Source organism: Chionomys nivalis, chromosome 1, assembly GCF_950005125.1.
Source record: "Chionomys nivalis chromosome 1, mChiNiv1.1, whole genome shotgun sequence".
NCBI classification, from domain to species: domain Eukaryota; kingdom Metazoa; phylum Chordata; class Mammalia; order Rodentia; family Cricetidae; genus Chionomys; species Chionomys nivalis.
In genome coordinates this window covers 150,103,030-150,127,934 of record NC_080086.1, presented here as the reverse complement: position 1 = coordinate 150,127,934, position 24,905 = coordinate 150,103,030, and the positions used below count along the sequence as shown (strand labels likewise).

At 37.0% G+C, this 24,905-nt stretch overlaps 1 protein-coding gene across 1 annotated transcript in view; it reads left to right on the top strand.

The window, feature by feature from the left end:
• Positions 1–24,905, top strand: part of Kmt2c (lysine methyltransferase 2C) — a 226,539-nt gene that overhangs the window by 148,481 nt on the left and 53,153 nt on the right. Inside the window, 8 exon segments of the mRNA XM_057788031.1 lie at positions 1,619–1,738; positions 4,282–4,412; positions 11,384–11,552; positions 20,212–20,316; positions 21,561–21,689; positions 21,864–21,896; positions 21,995–22,003; positions 22,006–22,113. Coding sequence (XP_057644014.1) covers positions 1,619–1,738; positions 4,282–4,412; positions 11,384–11,552; positions 20,212–20,316; positions 21,561–21,689; positions 21,864–21,896; positions 21,995–22,003; positions 22,006–22,113 — 804 coding nt within the window.

The window sequence follows — 24,905 nt, the reverse complement described above, 5'->3', positions numbered from 1 at the left end:
CATGGTAAAAAAAGGTTTTGGAATTTCTCATTGGAAGTTGTAGGCTTTTCCAATCTCATTTATTAATGTCTGTTATTAGTGCAATCTCTGTTGTTTTGATGGTTTGTATCTTATTGGTAAGAGCACTCAATATTCCTTTTAGTTGTAGGTAAGAACTTTCCATTTATGTTCTCCAAGACTTTCAGTGACACCTTCGTTATGAATGAACCACATCTGTCATAGCACGTCTTTTTTTTTTTTTTTTTTTTTTTTTTCATTTTCCTCTTTTGGTTTTTCAAGGCAGGGTTTCTCTGTAGCTTTGGAGCCTGTCCTGGAACTCACTCTGTAGATCAGGCTGGCCTCGAACTCACAGAGATCCAGTTGTCTCTGCCTCCTGAGTGCTGGGATTAAAGGTGTGCACCACCACTGCCCAGCGATTTCATTTCTTCTTAATTATTATGTTTCCAAGTATACTTTATGTTTTTAGATAGAGCTTTTCCATTTAGAATGTTAATGCTGGTTTATTCTGTCTTTTCTTTTTTCTCTGACATATATGGGTGACATCCCTTTATTTGAGGTGTGTTGCAAAGCACTTTACTAGACAAATAGATCATGACAAAAGCTTATAGGACTTAGTGCCTATTAAACTGTTAAAATTGCTAACCATTTTACCAATTTTATTTTGCTTATACTTATGATATGGGGAGGTGTTATTATACCTATTTTACCAATTAATGTACTAAAGAGTAAAATAACTTGCCCACATTTAGTTAGCAGATAGAATTCTATAGCCTGGCTCCATATTTTGTTTTCCTAGCTACAGAACTTAATGTCTCTGTGACTTCTGGCCTTTTTGACATGGGATAACAAGATAGTACTACTGAAGTTATAATGATCAATGAGTGTTAATTTATTCTCATTCAGTTTTCATCCTCATCATACATACTGGTCTGCTGAGCTGTTTTCGGGAGCTCTAACTTAACAATTACGGAAGGGGAGCAGAGATATATCAGTTCTTTATATTCAAGCTCTACCTCTCATTTAGTGTGTATTTTGATCTTATCTAGAGGAGGAAATGCAAGTAGTTCTTTCCGTACACTAGCAAGTTGTAATTATTTTTTTATGTAAGTGATAATATTAACTTTGACATTTATTTTTACTTCCAACCTCCTGTACTTTACATAAAAATGAGATTCTTGAGGTTGGAGGGATTGCTTAACAGGTAAAGTGCTTGCCATGGAAGCATGAAGACTGACCAGAGTTTGGGTCCTCAGCATCTCTGTAAAAGTTTTGGAGTCAAAAGACAAGGGATCCTGAATCAGCAGCCTCTGGTTTCAAGTAAAATATTCTGCCACAATGTATAAGGTGGAGAGAGATCAAGGGTAAAATCCAGTGATTAGCCTCTGTCCTCCACATGTACATATGTACACATGAACACCCCTCCCCATTATGTGTGCCCCCACACATATACTCAGGCCTCCAAGCCATATACCTATTCACATGCAAAAATGAGATCATTAATTTATATTAAACATGCAAGTGAATTTAGATAAAAGTTCACCATTAAAGACAAAGCCATTCTTGCTACTGTAGAATTCTAGAGACATTTATGACTTTATGTGATTTCTTTGTTATATAGGTATTGGTGGATTTATGGTACGGCAAAGAAGTCGAACAGGACAAGGAAAAGCCAAAAGATCTCTGATCAGAAAAGATTCTTCAGGCTCTATATCTGAGCAGTTACCTAGCAGAGATGATGGTATAGTACTGATTTTCTTTGATTTCACTTCTTGAGATTTATACTCTGTTGGAGTAGACAGTCACTAAAGCAATGCTGCCACATATAACCATGTGCTTCTTTTTGATGGGGCAATTAATTAACTTGAATGCTATAGAGTTAAGAAAATGATTTTATTTTAGGACGTGTGTGGGATGGTGAGGGATAGGATCTAGTCTTACAGTTTAGTCTGGTGGCTATTTCCCTACATGGTTTTTATGGCTTCCCCAACTTATGATATTCCTTCCTTAGCTTTTCCAGTGCTGCAATTGTAGGCTTTTTCCCCACTTTCCATTTATTGCTATGGGCGGCACCTGCTATGAAGATCCATACTCCACATTTTCTTTGGAACTTTAAGACCCCACTACCCCCCCCCAAAAAAATTTTTCTGTGCTAAATAAGAGTAAAAGGATTAACTAACTTTCGATACTTTTCTGCCCATTTTAACAAAGGCCTCTCTTTTCCCTGCCTTAGTGACTTAATATGCACTTTACAGGCTATTTAATTGAAGTGACAGGTTTGTATTTTATAAATATATTTTGTTACCCTTGCTTAAGAAAAAGCTAAGTCAGTGTTCAAGCCAGACCTTCCTGTGAGTGCTTTACTGGCCAGGCGGTGGCACACACAATTAATCCAGGCAGAGACAGGCAGATCTCCCAAGTTTGAGGCCTGCGTGGTCTGCAGAGTGAGTTTCATGACAGGGCTACATAGAGGAACCTTGTCTTGAAAAACCAAAAAGTGATCTGCTTTTCACCTTCAGAAGTGCTTGTCATCACTAATGATCACAAGCTGTATGCTTATATATTTTTAAAAATTATGTTTTAAGATAGAACAGGAAGAAATCTGTGATATTCTCAGCATGTCTTTGTAGTATTTCTTGCTTTACAAAAAGCTGGTCTTTTTTCCCTTTGAAACTTTAATGAATTTTTAAAAATCAGGAATTCCTTTCTATTTCAGGAAGAAGTGTAGTGGTTTTTAACAAACTTTTTTTTTTTTTGACAAAACATGGGCTTAATAATCTCTAAAGAATTTAGTATGTTTAATAAAACTATTGTGTATGTTTTGTTTTAGATTATCCAGATAATTTCTTTAACCTTGTTTTTAGTTCAATATTTTCATTTGTTTCTAGTAAAACAAAAGCAAATTTATTAATTTTCATTTAAAATATTGTTTCTTAATCTTCTGTTATTTCTCTGATATTTATTTTATAATTCATATTAGACCTACTTTCAATTGTTTTTTATCTCATGTAATTGATTTGTAATATAAAATGTTTGAAGGTATTACTTTATTTGGTAGCACTTTCTGTGTCTGCTGTAGTATTTGTCTATATGTGAAAGGCATACATTGTTTATTTCTCCTCTAGAAAGTCCTCTTGGGTGGGGAGCTTATTCCCTGTTTATATTTTTTCTTTAATGGAAGTAAAGATTCATTTTGACTCAAGCTTTCATAGGTGTGAGTCCATGTTATTTCGAGAGGTGTGTTGGGGGGGGGTTGTTTAGAATTTTTAAGAGTTGCATTGTAGGTAATTTCTTTCAGAAATCTGCATCGTTACTTTGAGATCCTACTTTCCTAGGGTTACTTATGCTAAAATCCTCAAGCTTGAAGCACCCCTAAAGTTTACTGCAATAAACTTTTGTTCTATGTCCCATTTTCCCATTTGTATGTTTTATGGACAGGAATTTTTTTTTTTTTTTTTTTTTTTTTTTTTATTTTTCGAGACAGGGTTTCTCTGTGGCTTTGGAGCCTGTCCTGGAACTAGCTCTTGTAGACCAGGCTGGTCTCGAACTCACAGAGATCCGCCTGCCTCTGCCTCCCAAGTGCTGGGATTAAAGGCGTGCGCCACCACCGCCCGGCCTGACAGGAATTTTTTTAAAAGCTTTTTTGACAAGTGTCAAATTCTATATGACAAGTACTTGTTTTTGGTACTGCGGGAGGTACTTTTAATGAGTTGATGGTTTGGGTTGGTGTAGTTGTACTTTTTTTTTAAAACTGTGTCACAGGCAAAAGGATACTCTCCATATTCACTGAATTTTCTTCAGGAGTTTGTTAGTAGCCATTTTCTCATAATTCTGAATATCTGATGTTTTTATCCTTTGCAATCTATAAATGAACTGTTTAGGAAATCATGTTACTTTGCTTGGGAATGCTAGTTATTTAGAAAGACTAGGAGCCAGGCCTTGTGGCATATACCTTTAATCACAGTACTTGGGAAACTGAGGCAGGTGGATTTCCGTGAGTTCAAGGCCAGCCAGATATACATAGTAAGTTCCAGGTCAGCCAGGGGACCCTTCCTACCCCACTCTCCACCCCCAAAAAAGAAAGGCTAGGAATTGTACTAATACTAAATAGATATGAAATGGAATTTTCAAAGCATTTAAAATTTAGAAATGTGCTTTAAGATCTTTGTGTGATATAAAAAGTATTTGTTTATTCCTAGCTATGCATATTGGTAAGCTATCAAATTACCATATTTTTCTGGAAAGTAAAGTGCCACATATTTATAAACATGGCTCTTATTTCAGGCTGGAGTGAGCAGTTACCAGATACTCTAGTTGATGAGCCTGTTTCTGTTGCTGAAAGCACTGAAAAAATAAAGAAGAGGTACCGAAAAAGGAAAAATAAGCTTGAAGAAACCTTTCCTGCTTATTTGCAAGTAATATTCTGCTTCATATTTTATTGTGTGGTTTGCTAATTTAGGCAATGTATTGAGGTGTTTTTTTTTTTAAATGTTTGTTAACATTCTACTCATTCTGTGTAATTTTTCCCTGATTGTCATAAATGACATTCTCTTTACTCGGCTTCATCGAAGAATGAATATTTGCTTTTGTGTGTGCTTTGAATATTATAGGTGTGTATCAACAGTGTTTTTCATGAAGGAATGTGTGTATGTTTGCACATGCAGTCCTGGGGATCATAGCAGAGTTTTCCTGTACTGAACTTATTCCAACCCTATAAAGTTTGTTTTTTCTTTCTCAGTTAAGTTCTCTTAGTTTTTACATGTGCTGTTGGCCATAACATAGACACTTTGTGGATGAGAAATACTCTTTAAAACCATACATATATGTGCACATGCCAAACCTGGCTCCTATTGATATTTTCATATATTAATACAATTTATTTGGTTAATTTAATTGAAAAAGTTCTCAGCAGCCAAAACCATAGCTTTAATAATTTATTACCACATATAGAAACTTGTTAATGAGAGACCTAAGTCAAAGAAAACCAAAGAATTTTTATAAATTTTTGATACAGGATCTTGCTATAAAGTCTAAAGTGGCCTTGAACTCCTGATCTTCCTGAGTCAGCCTCCTAAGTTTTGACATTACAAGGTGATTGCTATCATGCTTGGCTATAACAAACATTTATTATTGTTGTTGTTGTTGTTATTTGCTTTCCAAAATATATCTAATTATGAAGAAAATATTTTTGGTAAACATAGACTACAAAAAAAGAGGAAGTCTTTATTATAAATGTCAAATCACAAAAGACTTGAAAGATATATTAGGGAGAATGCCATCTTAGGTACAGGATAGATTGTGAACATCCTCATCTACTACTCCCTAATTCTCGGTTCCTATTTTATTCTTCCCACTCCTTTATTTCTTCACAGGTAAAAATTAAATTCGAATACACTATCATTAACTATCTACCTTAATTTTAGTACTTAGCACTATTCCTATGATCCAGAACTAGGTTTTAGGTAGATACCTTGCTTAAGGTAAATATTTTTCTTAACCTTAATTTTCCACTAGAGGGTTTCTCTGTGTAGCCCTGGCTGTCCTGGAATTAGCTCTTTAGAGCAGGCTGACTTCAAACTCAAAGGTCCACCTGCTTCTGCCTCCCGAGCACCAGGATTAAAGGTGTGCTCCACCAGGCCCCTTATATGTTTGTCTTAAAATATATTTTTAATTACAAGGTAACTTGCTCAATTTTCTTCTCTAGTAATTACACTACTAGCTTTAGCTTTGTGTGTATAAATGTGTGTGTAGAACTCTGGATGTTAATACACATTCACTGTGGGTAGAGGTCAATGGTCAATCTCAGGTTATTCCAAAGCTGTCCGCCTTTATTTATTTCTTTATTTTTGGACAGAGTCTTTTTATTGTGATTTGTGATTCATTGAATCAGTTGGAATGGTTGACCAGTAAACCGCAGGTATAGTCTAAACACTAGATTTACAAGCATATGCCACCAGAATTTTTATCATGAATTTTAAGGGTTGAACTTAGATCTTCCTCCTGAGCTATATTCCCAGCCCCTAGACTACTAACTTCTTAACTGTCTATATGCGGGTTACAGAGCTTATCCTTTAAATCAGAGTCTGTGTGTCTATTATAGGTGTGTATGAACAGTAAGCCTGTGTGTTTTTGTTTAGAAATTCACATCTGATCTCTTCTTCTAAAACTCTCTCTCTCTCTCTCTCTCTCTCTCTCTCTCTCTCTCTCTCTCTCTCTCTCTCTTTCCATCTCTCTGTCTCTGTCTTTCTTTCTTTCTTTCCTCCTCCTCCTCCTCCTCCTTGTTATTATTATTATTATTGTGTGTGTTGCCTTCTATGGTGTTGACATTGATGTCAGGTAACAACTTTTGGGAGTCAGTTCTCTCCTTCCCCTGTGGAATGTGGGTGTCAGGCTTACACAACAAATGCGATCTCACCATCCACTATCTACTTTTGCCATAGAGTATCTTCACTGAACTTAGGGTTGCTCACTGTTTTGGCCACTCTGACTGGCCTCTGGGATCTACTTGTCTCTGTTCATCTTCCTCCATCCACTCATCCAAGAGTTGTTATAGAGCTTCTTGCTTTAACTTGGGTGCCTAGAGATCTAGGCTTAGATCCTCATACTTACATAACAGCTTTCTATGCACTGACTGAGTCATCGCCTCAGCTTTTGTGCTGTTTTTTAAAGCAGCAATTTTATCAGTAGGAAAATACTTCTTTTTTGTTTGTTTGTTTTGTCTGTCTTTATGTGCTTCTTTGTTCTTGCCTTTTCCCTTCCCTCTCCTCCCTCTCCTCACTCTCATTCTTCTCCCCCCTCCTCTCCCCTTCCCTTTCTTCTTCTTCCTCTTCCTCCTTCTACCCTGACCCCTCACCCCTGACCTATCTGTCTTCTCTGAGACAGGGTCTCACTGTGCAGTCCTGGGTCACCTGGAACTTACTCTGTAGACCAGGCCGGCCATTGAACTCAGAGGTCTATCTTCCTCTGCCTCCTGACTAATGGAATTAAAAGACATGTACCACTTGCTCTTGATATTTTTTTTTTCTTTTTTTGGTTTTTCGAGATAGGGTTTCTCTGTGGCTTTGGACCCTGTCCTGGAACTAGCTCTTGTAGGCCAGGCTGGTCTCGAACTCACAGAGATTCACCTACTTCTGCCTCCCGAGTGCTGGGATTAAAGGCGTGCGCCACCACCGCCCGGCGCTCTTGATATTTTTTAAGGCAGAATTTTAATAGGCTGTTGGTCTTACAAATAATATATATTCCTATAATCTGTTTTTAAAAACTAATAAACTAATCCTCTACTGTAAACCTTCCTCTCCTTTTCTCTCTCCTCTCCTTGCTCTTTTATACATACAGTGTCTCTTGTAACCTTACTGGTCTTGAACCCTGGGTTCATGCATGTTGGCACACACTTTATTAACTGAAGTAGTTAGTACTACTAGTCCCTAACCTGCACTTAAAGCTATTTTACAATTTAACAATAACAAAAAGACCTTAATTGCATGTTTCTTACAGTATAAAATGAAATAATTTTATTTTTATTTTATGTATATGAGTATTTTGTATGTCTAAGTATGTCTTTGTATTACATCATTGCCTGGTGCTCACAGAGACCAGAAGAAGGCATTGGATTCCCTGAAACTGGAGTTCCATAGAATTATGAGACTCCATATTGATGCTGGGACTCTTTGGAAGAGCAACAAGTGCTCTTAACCACTGAGCCATCTCTCCATTTCCAGCACCATGTTCACTTTCTAATATGAAGGAGTGGCATATAAATGAACTGGGTTTCTTAATATCTTTAACAACCAGGATAAAAGGCATGCACCCCTACACTTGGACCCCTTACCTTTTCTTGATACTCTTTTTCAGGATGTACTGAGAAGTTGATCTGCTCCTTTACCTATAGATCTGTTTGCTATCTGTAATCAATATTTAGAAACCCCTTTAGCTTACATCAAAGTACGGAAGCCAGCTATTTGCAAAAGAGCATTTAAATGTGCTCTCTTTCTTGGCCATTCTTTCGTTTCCTTTTTTCTTTCTTTTTGTTCGGTTGGTGTGTGTTTGTGTGTATGTGCACACAAGCGTGCGTATGTATGTGTTTAATTGATTTTTATATTTTCTTTATTTTTAAAAGACAATTTTTAATGCAGACAAGATTGGTCTGAAACTTGATGTGTAGAATGATTTTGAACTGCTTATCTTCTTGTGTGTGTCTCTGTAGTGTTGGAACTACAAGTAAGAACCAACATGTCTGGTTTTAAAGGAGCCTCTAAAAATACCGAATATTAATCTGTTGAGATGGTTCTTGCTTCTAAGCCTGATGCCCCGAGTTTGATCCCTAGAACTACACTGAGGAAGGAGAAAACTGACCCCTACAAGTTGTCTTTTAGATTCACACATGCCGCGGTGCATATGTATTATCATGTCTCTGTAAAGAGCTCTTGTCCTAGGTCTGTACTCTTGTTGTGGTTCATTCTTAGAGTTCGCCACACTGTCTAGTTGAAAACCACATGGAGCTTCTCTTTGATGTTAACTCTAAGGAATACCAAATGTGGCATGTGCCTTTAATCCTAGCACTTGGGAGGCAGATCTTTGAGTTCAAGGACAGCCTGGTCTACAGAGCAAGTTCCAGGATAGCCAGGGCTACACAGAGAACTCTTGACTTGAAAACAAACAAAAAACAAAAAAAGTAAAGCTTACCAAATTCATTAGAGTATTACAAACATTAAATATCAGGAAAGTGGGCTGGAGAGATGGCTCAGTGGTTAAGAACATTGCCTGCTCTTCCAAAGGTCCTAAGTTCAATTCCCAGCAACCACATGGTGGCTCACAACCATCTGTAAAGAGGTCTGGCGCATACACACATACAGAATATTATATACATAATAAATAAATAAATAAATAAATAAATAAATAAATATTTTTTTTAGAAAATAAATATCAGGAAAATCATCATGAGTCATTAAAAGTATTGTTATTGGTGTTGTCAGGTTATTGAAGTTAATACTTATAGAATTACATCAGTGATTGATTCTAAACATCAAAGATGTTTTATGCTCTTCAGCATTCTTTTATGGCCTTATAGATTTTCAAATACAATTTTCATAGCTTATTTTAAAATTCTAAAATATTTGAATAGGATATAAAATATCTTCCAGAATTAATCCAGTGTGTGTGTGGGGGGGTGGTATATGTGCGTGTGCTAGTGTATCGTGTATCATTGTATTTGAATAGAGAGAAGTAAAGGACCACTTCAGATGTTGGGCCTCACCTTGCATCTTGTTTGAGACAGGTTCTCTGCTGCTTTACTGTGTGTAACATACTGGCTGACCCATGAGCATCTGGGGATTCTACCATCTCTGCTTTCTATCTTGCCATAGGTACACCGGGTTTACTGACATGTGCTACTGTTCTGACAATACATGGATTCTGGGGATTCTAGCTCAGTTCCTCACAATAATGCAGCAAGCACTTTCACTACTGAGTCCATACCTAAGCCCTCCAATGCCTGTTCTTAAATTAGTATTACTAACATTGTCTTTGGATTTTTATTGCTATAATAAAACAACACAGCCATAAACAACTTGGGGAGGAAAGGGTTTATCCCAGCTTGAAACTCTCAGGTCACACTCTGGGAGGTCAGGGAGGAATCTATAAGCAAGAACTAAAGCAAAGGCTGTAGATGGCTACTGTCTTTTGATTTCCATTGCCTGTTGAACCTACCTTCTTAGAGCATCTGGGGCTACCAACCTGGGCCATCCTCAGTGAGCTGAGTCCTGTCACCACAGTCAGTCAAGGAAATGCACCCCAGGCTTGCCCACAGGCCATTTTGGTGGGGGGCATTCAAAGTGTATGTAGCTTGTGTCAGGTTGACATAAAATCAGCCAGCATGAACATTTCTTTGCCCCCTTCCAATTTTGTGTAATTTATTTTATGTTATTACAGAAGTCTTCATTTGCACCTTTTGTTGGACCTTTCTTTCAACCATCTTTCTTTTGGTCATATATTTCAGAACTTTTCTTTGATAATAAGGGTTTATATGCTTTTAAATATTTATGTGTACTTGCAAATCCCATGACACACTTGTGGAGGAAGACAGCTTGCAGAAATCAGTTGTCTCCTTCCTCTGTGTGATTCCCAGGAATTGAACTGAGATTGTCATGCTTTCTGGCAAGTACCTTTATTTGCTGAGTCATCTCTTTAGTCCTCTTTATATGCTTTTCAAATCTGTTTTTAAGTCTGGTGATAGAGCCCAGTTCGATATTCTTGCCTGAATATCGAGGCCTGAGTTTCAATTTCCAGTGCTGCAAGAAACAACAGTCCATTGCCCCCCTTCATTTTGTAGTGTGATATTGATCTATCTTCCTGCTACGGGCACTGGGGCCATTTTTATTTAATGAGTTATAAAAAGAAAGTGCCTGTGAGCCTTCTATTTGTGTGTATATGGCAGGTATATAATGTTATTAACTCCTGCCAACTCTCTGGATTCCTTTATCCAGAGAGACCAGAGTAGGAAATATTCTAATTCAGGGTTGCTGGGTTGAAACAAATGAAGGGAAGTTCTGAGGCTCTCCTTTGGTCTTCTTTGTTGATCTTGAGGAGTTCTGAGAACTCACCTTGAAGCTCTGCCCCTCTAGTGGAGAAATGTTCATCTCAGTAAATTAACTGAAAGCTAGCAGCCTTTCCTAGATCACAAACATTCCATGCATGGACCTAAGTCCTTCAGATTCATAGCATACATCCTCTGATGTGGGTGTGTTTCAGCGTGAGGTTACTGCAGACAATAGAGGTGTGCAGATCCTGGATTAGGAGATTAGAATCTTGTGTTATCCTCAGTAGGTAAGCTATACATACTAATTATGTTTGTGAAGCTGTGTCTATTCCTGTGCTATTAATTAAGAAGCCAATAACATCAAAAACATCTATCAGTTTCAAAATTTCATTGTAGATTAGTCTTAGTGAATAATTCTAAGTGAATTATTTTGCAATTTCTAGAAACACATTTGACACATTGTATTTATATTTGTTTATGACAAATATATCAAAATTAATTTAACAACTTTTACAAAACCAACAGGAGCTGGGCGGTGGTGGCACAAGCCTTTAATCCCAACACTCGGGAGGCAGAGGCAGGCGGATCTGTATGAGTTCGAGGTCAGCCTGTTCTACAAGAGCTAGTTCCAGGACAGGCTCCAAAGCTACAGAGAAACCCTGTTTCGGAAAAAAACACACACACACACACAAAAGACCCCCCCCCCCAAAGAAACAGGATCTTTGTATATTTCTATATTCAGTTTTTATATTGTGAAATGCAAAGTTTTTCTTGTCAAAATGATGACAAGGATAATGTTAGCTTTGTAGAATTTAGAACTAATTATTTTCTTATGTGTTCATCTTTATCTAGGAAGCATTTTTTGGAAAAGATCTTCTAGATACCAGCAGACAAAACAAGCTGAGTTTAGATAATCTATCAGAAGATGCAGCTCAACTTTCATATAAAACAGGTTTCTTGGATACATCCTCAGATCCGCTACTGAGTTCATCTTCTGCTTCAGCAAAACCTGGAACTCAGGGTACGTAGATTAATTCACAGGTATTTTCTTTATGCCACATGTCATTTACCTTCTAGTTAATATAAAACACTCCTTAGAAATACTTTTTTTTTTGTTGTTTTTTTTTTTGTTGTTTTTGTTTTTTTTTTGTTTTTTCGAGACAGGGTTTCTCTGTGGTTTTGGAGCCTGTCCTGGAACTAACTCATGTAGACCGGGCTGGTCTCGAACTCACAGAGATCCGCCTGCCTCTGCCTCCCGAGTGCTGGGATTAAAGGCGTGCACCACCACCGCCCGGCTCCCTTAGAAATACTTTTGTTTGGTTTCATATACATCAAGGTTAACTTTATTGAAATATAATTTATATTCAATAAAAGTAGCATTTTTAGTGGAAAGTTCTACAAGACTTTTCAAATGGCTTGTCAAATTAACCTACCAGTATGATAATCACCAAAATCAGGAGTTGTGAGAAAAAACCTTTAAGTTTATACTTTAACTGTTAAAAGTTGACAGTGTCAACTACACAACCTAAAGAAATTCTGATGTGTCAAAAACTGCAAAATGAAGTTGGGAGTGGTGGCATGTGCCTTTAATCTCAGTACTTGAGAGGCAGAGGCAATGGAATCTCTGTGCATTTGAGGGTCAGCCTCCTCTGCAAAGCAAGTTGCAGGACAGACAGGGCTACAAAGAGAAACTCTGTCTCAAACAAAACAAGTAAACAAAAGCTGGAACATGAATGTCTCCAGTTGGGAATTGTTTGTAGATAGTATAATATATCCTCATGTAGTTTCTCACCACAAACAGACACTCTGAACCAGTTAGTTCATCATTGTGATAAGGGGCTGTCCAGTGTCTTGCAGTATAATTATTGTCACTTCTGATCTCCTGAGAATATGATTAGTAAAGATTTCTCCTTCTGAATATAGTGGTATATGCCTTTAATCCCAGCAGTTGGGAGACAGAGTCAGACAGGTCTTTATTAGTTCAAAGTCTGCCTGGTCTATATAGTGAATTCTAGAGCAGCCAGAGTTACATAGTGAGATCTTGTCTCTCAAAAGACCTAAACAAACAAATGTATATATGTCTCCAGTAATTCTAAAATCATTAGTGAACAAAATTGTTCCTTGTAGAGAACCACTGTGCGGATGTAGGGTATGTAGGTACTATTAAAATCAGAAGACGGAGAGTTGAGGGATGGCTCTTCAGGTAAATGGTTTGCTTTGCAGTTACAAGGACCTACGTTTGATCCCTAGAATGTATGAAAATTCTGAATATGGTGGTGTTTACTTGTAATCCCAATATTGAGAAAGTGCAAACTGGAAGATCACTGTGACTTACTGCCTAGACATTCTAGTTTAATTGTTGAGCTCAGGCCAGTGAGGCTCTATGTTAAAGGGAGGTGGTTTTTCCTGATGATGACACCTGAGATTGTCTTCCATGCTACACAACTCTACACATGCATTGGTGTATGTGCACATGCATACATACAGAGAGAGAGAGAGAGAGAGAGAGAGAGAGAGAGAGAGAGAATATACATACTATTTATACAAACTCGCATGTACAGTTTTAAAAACTAGAGTCATGAAGGAGGCTAAAGATGTAGTTCAATTGGTGGAATCTTTGGCTGTCATGCATGAAGCATTGGGTTTGATTCCAGTACGTCATAAACTGGATGAAGTGGCATGTGCCTATATTTCCATTTAAGAAGTGGAAGCAAGAGGGTCAAGTTCAAGATATAATCCATTATGTAGTGAGTTCAGAGGCAGTCTGGGCAGCATAAAACCCCCAGCCTCATGAAGAAAAATATAAAGTGAAGGAAAGAGAGGAAACACATGTGTTTTTCAGTATTCATATTAATTTAAGAGTTACAATCACAATGTTTTTTCCCTAGAATCTATAGTACTACCAATTATAGTGTGATTTTTTTTTCCTAGCAAGCTTTGTTTTGCACTTTGTTAGTCTTTAATTTTATAAACTCATTTTAGAAAAAATATTGTAAGTAGAAGTAGACTAAATAATGACTTTCAGTATTAAGTAATTAAAGTTTATTTTACCCACATTGTCCTGTCATGAAATACAATTGACTTTCTTATGCTATAGGTTATATCTGCAAAAACAAAAGACTAATTTAAGGGATTTGAGTACCTGAAGATTTTTCTATCTTTAGGGCTGTCTTACATACCAAAGGACAACATGTGCAAACTTTTACTTTTGATTTGATTTCCTTGAAATAATTGCAGGCAGTCTTATCTCTTCTCAGGCAAATAAACAATGATTAACAAAGAAGGATGGAAAGATGGGAGCGTGATTTTGTTTAGTCTTACCAGATTCATACAAATAATTACTTTGTTTTATTTTATGATGTTTTAAGTACTCATTAGTTCTTATTCATATGTTTTAAACATTGTATAATGACCTAGTTATTTCAAAGAATATGTTAGAAATATTATGACACGTGACTTAAGTTAAATGGCTGTTATTTGTATTTGAATTTTGTGAGGATAAGGTCTGAGTTGGATGGGGACAAAAGATAGGACATAAGTTGATACAAGTGTTTCTTACATAAAATTTCCTAATGTGATGATTTTGTAGTAAGATCAGAACTTAGACTAGAACAGCGCTCATTACAAAACATAAATGTAGGGGCTTTTTCAATTAATCTTCTTCTTGCCTGTATATAGAAAGTTTAATGAATGAATGAAAGTTGCCTTTTTGAACGTTTTATTTAATGTAGACATGAACACACTTAACAAAATAATATTATTATTTTATGTACATGGACATTTTACCTGAATGTATGTTGTGCACTAAGTTTGCAAATGATGCCCATGGAGCCCAGAAGAGGGCACAAATCTCTTGAAACTGGAGTTTAATCTGAAATGGTTGTGAACTGCCATGTGGATGCTAGGAATTCAACTTGGTCCCTTTAAAGCTCTGCTGATCCGTCACTACAGCCCCAGGGATGGATGTTTTAAAACCTAGTCTTAAAAAGTTTGTGATATAATTTTTATATAGTAAGTTTTCATTACTTAAAAGCAAAAGGGCTTTTTCATTAAGTGTTTGCCCTGTAAACTAAAGGCCCTGAAGTTGAGTTCAGAACTCATGTTAAAAATTTGGGCATGGTTTCATATGGTAGTAGTCCCAGTGCCGGGAAGGTGGAGATAGGAAGATTCTCAGGGCTTGTTGATGGCCAGCCTAGTCTATTTAGCAAGCTTTAGGACAGCAAAAGACCTTATTTCCAAGAACAAGGTAAGTGGCACCTTATAAATGACACTGAAATTGGCCTTTAGTACCTTCCATATGCAAGCATACACACACGCACAGAGAGAGAGAGAGAGAGAGAAAATGAGCAGCCATAGATGTCCTCTCATAACTGCAGTATTTTTTCTTTTAAAGGTACATGTACTTAATTTGGAGTATTATAAATATATATTTAAAGTTTTATGTATTTTACAAATATGGATGTTTAACCTGCATGTATGTGTAACATGTGCATGTCAGGTGCACTAGAAAATCAGAGAGAGCTTGGATCCCCTGGAACTGGTGTTGTAGATAGTCATAAACCACAGTATGGCTGCTGGGAACCAAACCTAGTCCTTTGCAAGAGCAAGTACTCTTAATCACTGAGCCATCTCCCCAGTTCTGTGGTGTGGGTGGGTGGGTGGGTATGGTGTGTATTTTAAAGATTTATTTATTTTTGTGTATGTGAATATTTTGCCGCCTTATATGTTTTGTTCGCCATGTATGTGCACTGTCCATGAGGCCAGAAGGGGTCATTGGATCTCCCAGAACTGGAGTTATAGTTGGTTGTTAGCTGACATGTGGGTACTGGGAACTGAACCTGTGTCCTCTGCCAGTGCAAAAAAAAAAAGTATTCTTAATTACTAAACTATCTCTCTAGCTCCTGGTGTGTTATTTTTATACCATTAAAAAATTTTTGTTGCCTTTAATTAAAATACACTTGAAAAAGCTTAAAACTTTCAAATATTCTTAGTTGAGTGGCTAAGGTAACCTTACTGGTAAGGAAACCTTAGTAAGAGTTTCACTATTTTCTTACTTGATTATGTAAAAATCTTTAGAATCTTCCTCTTTTCATTATTCACATTTTTCATTTTTACTTCTCCGTAGTTTGGTCTCTACTTTCAAAATAAACCCCAAAGTCAAATTCAACTATTTTAACTTTTCTACCATGCAGTAGTAGCTCACATTACCTTTTATTCACATGGCACAATGTTGCCAGGCTTCTAATGCCCCCATCCCACCATGCTTTTCTTCACCAGTCCGTTCTGCTCGTGTCTTCCAGTGTTCTTCTACTTCCCTCATACTCCACAGCAAAGCCCAGTCTTCACCACACTCTTGCACTGGCTAAGACATCTTGTCTCTTTGACTCTCGCTGTGATTCCTTTAACCACTTTGGCCGTCTGTGTCAGCTAGGATAGCTGATTCCCATATGTGTACAGTGTTTTCACCTACTTTGTCCTTTGTTTTATTTAGCTCTCTAAATAATGGAGAAAAATGAGAACCAACAATGGAATCAGTCAGGAAAACAATCACAAAATTACTTGAGTTAGCAAACTCCTTTCTATAGTAACCCTAAATATAGATGGTCTTATTTTGTTTTGAAACAGAATGTTGCAGCGTAACCATGGCTTATCCAGAACTTGGTATGGAGATCAAACTGACCTCCAACTCTAGAGATCCTCTTACCTCCGCTTGCTGCTAAGCTGATGACCTTAGCTTGATCCTTAAGTCCCACATAGTGGATGGAGAAAATCCATTCCTGCAGGCTCTCCTCTGACCGCTCACACAGACTGAGGCTTGTGCATGCTTTTTCCTTCCTTCCCATACTAAGTGTAGAAGAGAGAGTATTAACAAACTTTTAACTGTATTAACCAAAAAAGACAGAAGATTCAAAGTGAAGCAAAAGGAGATGAAACTAGTGATGAAAAAGGAAACATAACAGATACTGAAGAAATTCGGTGGCTAATTAGGAGATACTTGGAAAATCAAACTATAAAAAGCTAGAAAATGCTGAATTTGCATAAATTATTAGTCACGTATGACCTATTAGTTAAATCTGTCTCCTCTCCCTCTCTCCCTCTCCCCCCCCCCCGGGAGTTTTTAAGAGTCAAAGTCTATCCCAGCACTTGGGATGCAGAGGCAGGCAGATCTCTATGAGTTCAAGGCTAGCCTGGTTCTATGATATCCAGAACAAACAGTGAGACCTTGTCTCAAAACAAAACAAACAAAAAACCTCAAAACCAACAACAGAGTCAAAACATGGGACCTGACAGTTCTAATGAGCTAGACTTGGCCATCGAGCTCTAGGCCAGTTAAACAGACAAGTGTGAAAGTGAAAAAAGCAAAGAAGAGATGTAACATTGTCATATGAATAAGAAGAAGTCGGAGTGTGTGAAATCTCTTGCAGGGAGACAAACTCACATCATCCTTTTCCTTCTCCCAGCATGAGACTCCTTGAGAAATCCTATTTCTTGGGGTCCACTCTTTCAGTACTCTGAAAGCTGAAGTGTCTCTTTCATGTATTTTCATTCCTGCCAGACCTATTCTCCAACAACATCAGGATTCATATTTATGTTTGAGAGACTCCACCTTAGCCCCACACATTGCATACTGACTCCACATTGTGTATGGAGTTACTTCTTTTCAAGAAAGGCAGCCAGGCAGAGCGCTCATGCTCTCTCGCTTTCTCTCGCTTTCTCTCTCTCTCTCTCTCTCTCTCTCTCTCTCTCTCTCTCTCTCTCTCTCTCTCTCTCTCTCTCCTGTCATACACACACTCACCCCTTCTCCCCTCTCCCTCTCCCCTCTTTTCCTCTCCCTCCCCCCCCCTCTCTCTGTCCTGGAACTTGCTTTATAGCCGCTGGCCTCAAACTTTACCTGCCTCTGCCTCCCAAGTGCTGGCTGAGGTTAAATGCTTGTGCCCCCACCATCCAAATCAAAAGACTATTAACAACTTAAACATAGCCATAGAAAGCAAGGTTAAATATCTCTTCATGATTCTTTAATCATGAAAATACTAGCTCTGAAGATGTTAGCCGTAGAGGGAACATACCTGATATAATAGGGAAAACTTATAGTCAGCATACTAAATTGAGTAAATTGAAAACATTCCCTATGAAATCAGGTAATAATCTTTATTTATAAAGAGTCTCTATATTCAGTACAGTGCTTGAAATATTATGGTACAAGAACAAAGCAAGATAAACAAAAAGATTAAAAAATTGGAAAAGAAATTGTTATCTTTATATGCTAATAACAAATTTGCTAAGAAATAAGTCAGGAAACGAGTCCCGTTTACAGTAAATAACTAAGACCAAAATACACAGGTATAAGCCTAATGAGGGAGATAAAGGACATTTACAATGAAAAAAATTGGGGATAACACTAGGAAAGAGAAATATAACTCATGTTCATAGGTCCACAGAACTAATATTGTGAGATCAGCTTTACTGCCTAAAGTTTGTAGGGCATTACATTCTTTAATAAAGTTACAATGAAGTTCCTCAAAGATGGGGAAAAAGTCAACTGAAACTACCAAAGCCCCTGAATAAACAACACAGTCTTTAGCAGAAACAATAGTGCTGATATGGAGGCATTACCACATACCAGATTTTAAGTTATACTATGGAACTATTGCAACTTGAATATGATCCCGGCACAAAATATGGGCATATAGATCTGTGGAATGGAATAGAAGATGCAGAAATAAAAACATACAGTTACAGTTACCCAAAAACAAATTTGGAAAAGGTAAATCTTCAACAAGTAATGCTGGGAAATGTACATATTTGCATGTAGTGAAACTCAGTTTCCATCTCTTACTAGAGAAAAACCAATTAAAAGTGGATCAGACATCTTTCTTTTTTTAAATATTTATTTATTATGTATACAATATTCTGTCTGTGTGTATGCCTGCAGGCCAGAAGAGGGCACCAGACCCCATTATAGATGGTCGTGAGCCACCATGTGGTTGCTGGGAATTGAACTCAGGATCTTTGAAGAGCAGGCAATGCTCTTAACATCTGAGTCATCTCTGCAGCCCCCAGACAACTTTCTATAATACTTGAAGCTAACTGATACTAATAAAAATACTTTATAGAGGCATAAATAAGGAATTTTTTGAAAGTGGCACTAATATTATGGAAAATAATTCCAGATACAACAAATAAGACTGCATGAAATAAAAATGGAGCTGTACAGAAGAGGAGACACTCAGTAGAGTGAGGAGATCTTTGTCAACTATGTATCTGACAGAATTAATATATTAACTCCATAAGGAACTAAAGGCTAACTACCACCCCCTAAAAAAACTTGTTAGTCAACAGGAAAACTTAGACTGTTTCCAAAAGAAGAAATATCAGTGTTCAGTGAATACATGAAAAATGTTCTACATCCTTAGCCATCAAGAAAATGCACATTAACTGATGTGATGGCACCCCCTTTCAGCCCAAAACTGGGGAGGTAGAGGCAAGTAGAGCTCTGTGAGTCCAAGGGCAGAGTGGTCTGCATAGGCTCTCCAGGATAGCGAAAGCTACATAGTGAGATTTCAGTCACAATATCTGGGTTGAGAAAACAACAACATATGCTGACAAGGATGCAGTAGAAATGAAACTCTTAGAGACTGTTGGTAGTAATGGAAAGTCATATAGCCGCTATGGAAATCATTATAGAGGTTTGTCCAGAAACTCAAAACCAGTATATGGTCCAGCTGTGCAACTACTTAATATATACCCAAGAGAACTGAAGTCAGCTTCTCACAGAAATCCTTGCATATTTATATTTATTGTATCCTCACAATACCAAAGATGTGAAAGTAGGCTGATGTCAATCAACAGATGACTGACTGTGCAGAGAGAGCATAAGAGAGTGTGGGACAGAAGGCACCAGCTGATAGGGGCTGTAAATGAGCATGTAATAATTTTGATGTGTACGAAGCATAATACAAGTGTATTAAAATGTTATAGTGAAAAGCATCATTTTGTATGTTAGCAAAAATTTCAAGTCAAAGAGACTTGAAAACTGGATGTAGCAAAATCTACCTGTGGACAGTCGTCTCTGGAAATGTCATTTCTGCCATTTTTCAAATATATCCCTCACAGCCTGTTTTATTTCCTTACTTCGTTGTTATTTATGAGCAAGTGAGCCCATGAGAATAGGTCATTTGTTAACAGTTCATCTTGTTCCAGTAGTTCTTTGGTATTAAGACAGTCTTCTGGTTAACAGTCAGTACTCAACAAACAGGAACAGAGGTAGTAGATGTCTGGCTTATGCTTTACTAGAAATTTCTGAATACTAAGTCCGTTTTTCATGCCTTTTTTTTTAACATTGTGCTGTATTTCTCGATGTCATTCTTAGTTATTCCACTTAAGTAATAAATTAATTTTTATTTTATAAGATTTTGATTTTATTTTTATTGCTTAATGGTCTTCAATTTTTATCTCTTTTTGTCAATATACATCAGTCTTGAAAACAAAATCTAAAATTTTGTGTTTTGTTAACCAAAAAATAAGCACCTTTGATTTTAATTCCTTAAAGTCGTGATGGTCTTAACTTTTTATCACTCTGCCAGTTGCCTCAGCAGCTGCTATATATTCTAGATACTTAGGACATTTTAGAATATTGTGTCTAGGAAAATACTTAATTTTCATATACTTACTATATTTAGGTACTCCTGATGACCCATTAGCTGATATTTCTGAAGTCTTAAACACAGATGATGACATTCTTGGAATAATCTCAGATGATCTTGCAAAATCAGTTGATCATTCAGGTATACATGAATACTGTTTGCCTGATTTCTGTTTTGTGATTTAAGAGCTGTATGGGTGTGGAACACTTTTATTTTTCCCAATAATGGAAGTGGGTTTGATGTTTTGCTTTGATTTTTTTTTTTTTTTTTTTTTGACTGTCAAAAAAGCCAGTATTCCATCTTCCTTGACTGGCTTTAGGAGGGGACATAACAAGTTGGCTCATTCCTGTTACCTAATTGCATCAGATTTAAGGCATGTTGCCTTAAAAGTCTTGCTGCACTTTCTCCTCTTTTTGTGTGTTTTCCCTTCCTTCCCACTTCTGTGGTAATCATCCATTTTATTTGATTTGGGTCTTGTAGGTCTTGATTTATGCACTTTCCAGGTTGGGAGCTCACCCTTCCCTTTTGGTAAGAACTGAGCGATGGGTGGCACTGACTAGAAGTAGTCTTTCTTAGTGATCTCAGCTGCAGCAACCTGTAGGTGCATGTGTGTTCATTAGTAGTGCTAATGCGTCACTAATCCATACTTTGCTTTTCCCTTCTTGTGTACAGCTAAAGCATAGTGCTTTCAATGACTTCCTTAATAAATTTAATGAATGGTTCTTATATAACAGTAGTTTATAATATTACCTGAATAATAGTTTCTAATACAATATTAAATACAAGCAGACTAAAATGTAAGACTAATGGTATTAAGAAAGTATGAAGAAATAGATGATAGGCTACTATTATTAGATGTTATAAGGTTATGAGCATAATTTATATTTTCAGATTATAGTTATGAAATACTTAAATAATAATTGAAATTATTTACAAGAGATAATTGTGAAGCTGTAATACTGAGTGTGCATCTCTGAATTAATTTATGCCAAACCTTATTATTCCTGACTCACATGTTGTATTTGACAGTTGACCTGATGATACCACTGGTTTTCAAGCTAGAGCAGTTATTCATGTAATTGCGTCTTATGTATCCTTAAAAGCGTTTAGATTTTGTAGATATTGCCAAGTTGAAATCAGTTATGTTCTTTTGTTCCTCAGGAAATATATTTATTTTGAAGAAAAGATAACTTTAGGCATCATGTAAACATTGTAGCAAAATTTAATAATAGCCTTTCCAAAGTACTACCAGAATTCTGATAATTATAATTCAGGAGTATAGGCTTCTTTTAAATCAGTATTGTGTGTTAATGCATATAGATAGTGTTGTCCATTTTGTGCATGTACTGGATTCACCTTTTCATTTATTTACCTTATTCTTTTAGATATTGGCCCCATTGCTGATGATGCTTCCTCTTTGCCTCAGCCAAGTGTCAGTCAGAGTTCACGACCGCTAAGTGAAGAGCAGCTAGATGGGATCCTCAGTCCTGAGCTAGACAAAATGGTCACAGATGGTAAAATATTTGCCCTACATCTAGGCTTTCTAAAAGACATGAGTAAATATGACTTTCAAAGCTTTTTGCATGCAATTTTACACTTGGACTTGCTTTCATAATTTTTCTATTAATTAAATGCTATTTTATATCCATATATTGAATAGGTAATTATTTCTATTTTTTTTATTCTAGGAGCAATTCTTGGAAAGTTATATAAAATTCCAGGTATATTTGTATTCTATTGTTTTACTTTATAAAAAGTGGCATTCCACATTGAATGACCCTAATAATTTTCATGTTACTTTTGTGATTATTTTACCCAGAGCTTGGAGGAAAGATGTTGAAGACTTGTTTACTGCTGTACTTAGTCCTGCTACCACTCAGCCAGGTGCATTACCGCAGCCTCCTCATCCACCGCAGCTATTGCCAGTGCACAACCAGGGTATGCTATTACCTTCTAAACATGAATTTGTTCGCGTGTGTATTTGCAGGTATATGGGAGGGCATGCACAGATCAGCCTCAGCTGATATTTTTTAAAAGCTATCTTCTTTACTTATTGAGAGCAGTACAATGCCCAGATTATTTTTTTTTTTATTGTGTAGAGTATATGTGCTCAAGCATGTGTGTGTGTGTGTGTGTGTGTCAGTCAGACGGAGGGAGGGAGGGAGGGAGGGAGGGAACGGTCAGAGGGCAATATGCAGGAATCAAGGCTCTTTTTCCGCTATGTTGTTCTCAGAGATTGAACTCAGGTTGTCCAGGCCCTTGGTCACAGGCTTTACCCACTGAACCATCTTGCTGACTCATTTTTGGAGTCCCATTATTTTTTTTCTGATTTATTTATGTGTGTGCATAGCTGTGTGGGCGCATGCACTCTGGTGCATGTGTGGAAGACAGGACAACTTGCAGGAGTAGGTTCCCTCCTGTCATCATTTGGATCCTAGGGATCTAAGTTAGGTGGTGAGGCTTGGCAACAAGCACTGCCTTTATCCATCCTCACTCCTTCTCTCCCAGCTCTTTATGCTCTTCAGGCAGCTTACTAATTGATGTATCCAGCTGAAGCCATGGGTATTATTACATACACACATACACTGCCCTGTTCCTTAGTGCCACATGTCACAAACTTGTAGGAGAAAACCCACTTTGCAAATGATTGAAAAATACTACCCCCAGTTGGACTCCATGAAATTCTCTAACACATAAGATTCATTTTGAGACTAGACCAGACTTGTTCCTTAATTTTCATGCACCATTTGAAATGGTGCCTGGTCTCTCTTCTTTCCTCAGTCCCACCCTAACTCACTTTTCATTCTGCTCATCCACACGTGGTGACTATTCTCTTTGGGTGACCATACCTTCCATGAAACAACTAAACTCAACAAATCAGGTCTCAGTTTTACTATTGTTTCTTCAGAGGTCAAATATGCTTAACCCTACCCCCATGTGCTTTCATTTGTAGAGAGTGGCACAAATATAAATGCTTTTTGAGGTGATAACTTTCTCTTTTTAGCTCGTGATCTCCTCAAAGATTAGATTCTCATCCTGTTCATCATAGGATGTATGTTTAGAGTCAATGACTTTTGCCCATTTCTAAATTCCTGTGAACGTTTTTGGAAATTTGCCCATTTTGTTTAACCAATTTTCTTTTATCTGCTAGTAACAATTTGCAGTGTAAAGTAGGTTCAATCTATAACCCAAGATTTCTCAGAGGATACATTAAAACCATGTGCAAAGGGATACTCACTCCTTTTCCTTCCACCCCTCTATGTGTACATGTATGTGTGCCTATGTTTATGACTTTTATTTTGGTAGAAATGGGACATACATGCCTTATTCTGATTTATAGGTAGTTGCAGTTAGTCAACTCTATAGATAAAAGAATACATGTTATTTTTCTAGTTACAAACTGTAGCTATGGTATGAGTGAGGTTTTTTCAGAGAATCATATTGCTAACAGAGTATAGATTCCTGAGCTATTTACTGAATTGTATGTCTGTTCTCAGCCCATCCAACTTACATTAGGTAATTATAATGCTTCTTATTCACCCCCACTTGTTGTTTTATTTTATTTTTTATTTATTTTTTGTTGGTTTGTCTGTTTTTTAAAGGCAGGATTTCTCTGTGTAGTCCTGGCTGTTCTGAAAATGCTCTGACTGGCCTCAAATTCAGAGATTGACCTGCCTCTGCCTCTTGAATACTGGAATTAAAGGTGTGCACCACCACCTCCCAGCTTATCTTTTCCATTTTAAAAGGTTAGGTAAAAGTGAGAAGGGTAAAGAGAGTGAGTGCAAAGATGTCGTGTGGTCTTGTTGTTAGAAACAGAATGTAAATTTAATTTACATTTAGAATGAGAAGAAAGTGAGGCAGAGAGGCATTGTTAATGGTAATATGGAAAGTTAAGAAGCAGAAAAGGGAATTTCAGGAAGGTTGAGATAAAGTAAGTGGATGTTTCATCAGGTAAAAGTTAGATAAGTGTTCTATTCTTTCCATGAAGTCATTCTCATAATGTTTTTTTTTCTATAAACTACTATAACTTAGATAGATGTGGTAGAGTTGAAGAAAATGACTCTCTTAACTGTAACTATGTATCAGGTATGCTGAACTTTAGCGCTCTAAGGCTGAGGCAAGACTGCTGTCGTGATTTCTAGGACAGTCAGGGCCATATAGCCAGTTCTTGTCTCTAAAATTTAATTATTTTAATGTATAATGAAGGAGAGATGCATTCCTGTTTACTCTTGAGACCTTTAAAAATCTTTTTTACTTAAATGGAGGAACCCATAAGTACTTTAAGGTTTAGAGAAGCTACAGAGTTAATGCATGCAAGACTCTACAGAATGGTCCTTAGCACCAGAGACGGCAGACTTAGAAGAGGTGTTGCTGGTAGATAGCGACAGCTATGAGCGTGTTTTTACCACTCAGCTTTTGTTTGTCCTAATTATATGAAATTTAAGCATTTTTAAAGGTGTGCAAAACAATTAAGTGAATAAGGCTCTTATATGAAACCTGACTGTCTGAATTCAATACCTGAAATCCACATGAACATGGAAGCGATACCCTTGATGGTAGTAGGGAAGAATGAGGAAATCTTACATTTGCCTAATGTCTACTTGAAAAGAAGATGATAAAGTATTGAAAGAGAAGCTGAATTTCAAACCTATAATTCATTGTTTTTGTAGCTAATGCGTATTAAATATTTACTGCCTACCAGGAAATATATGTCCTAAGTAAACACGCAT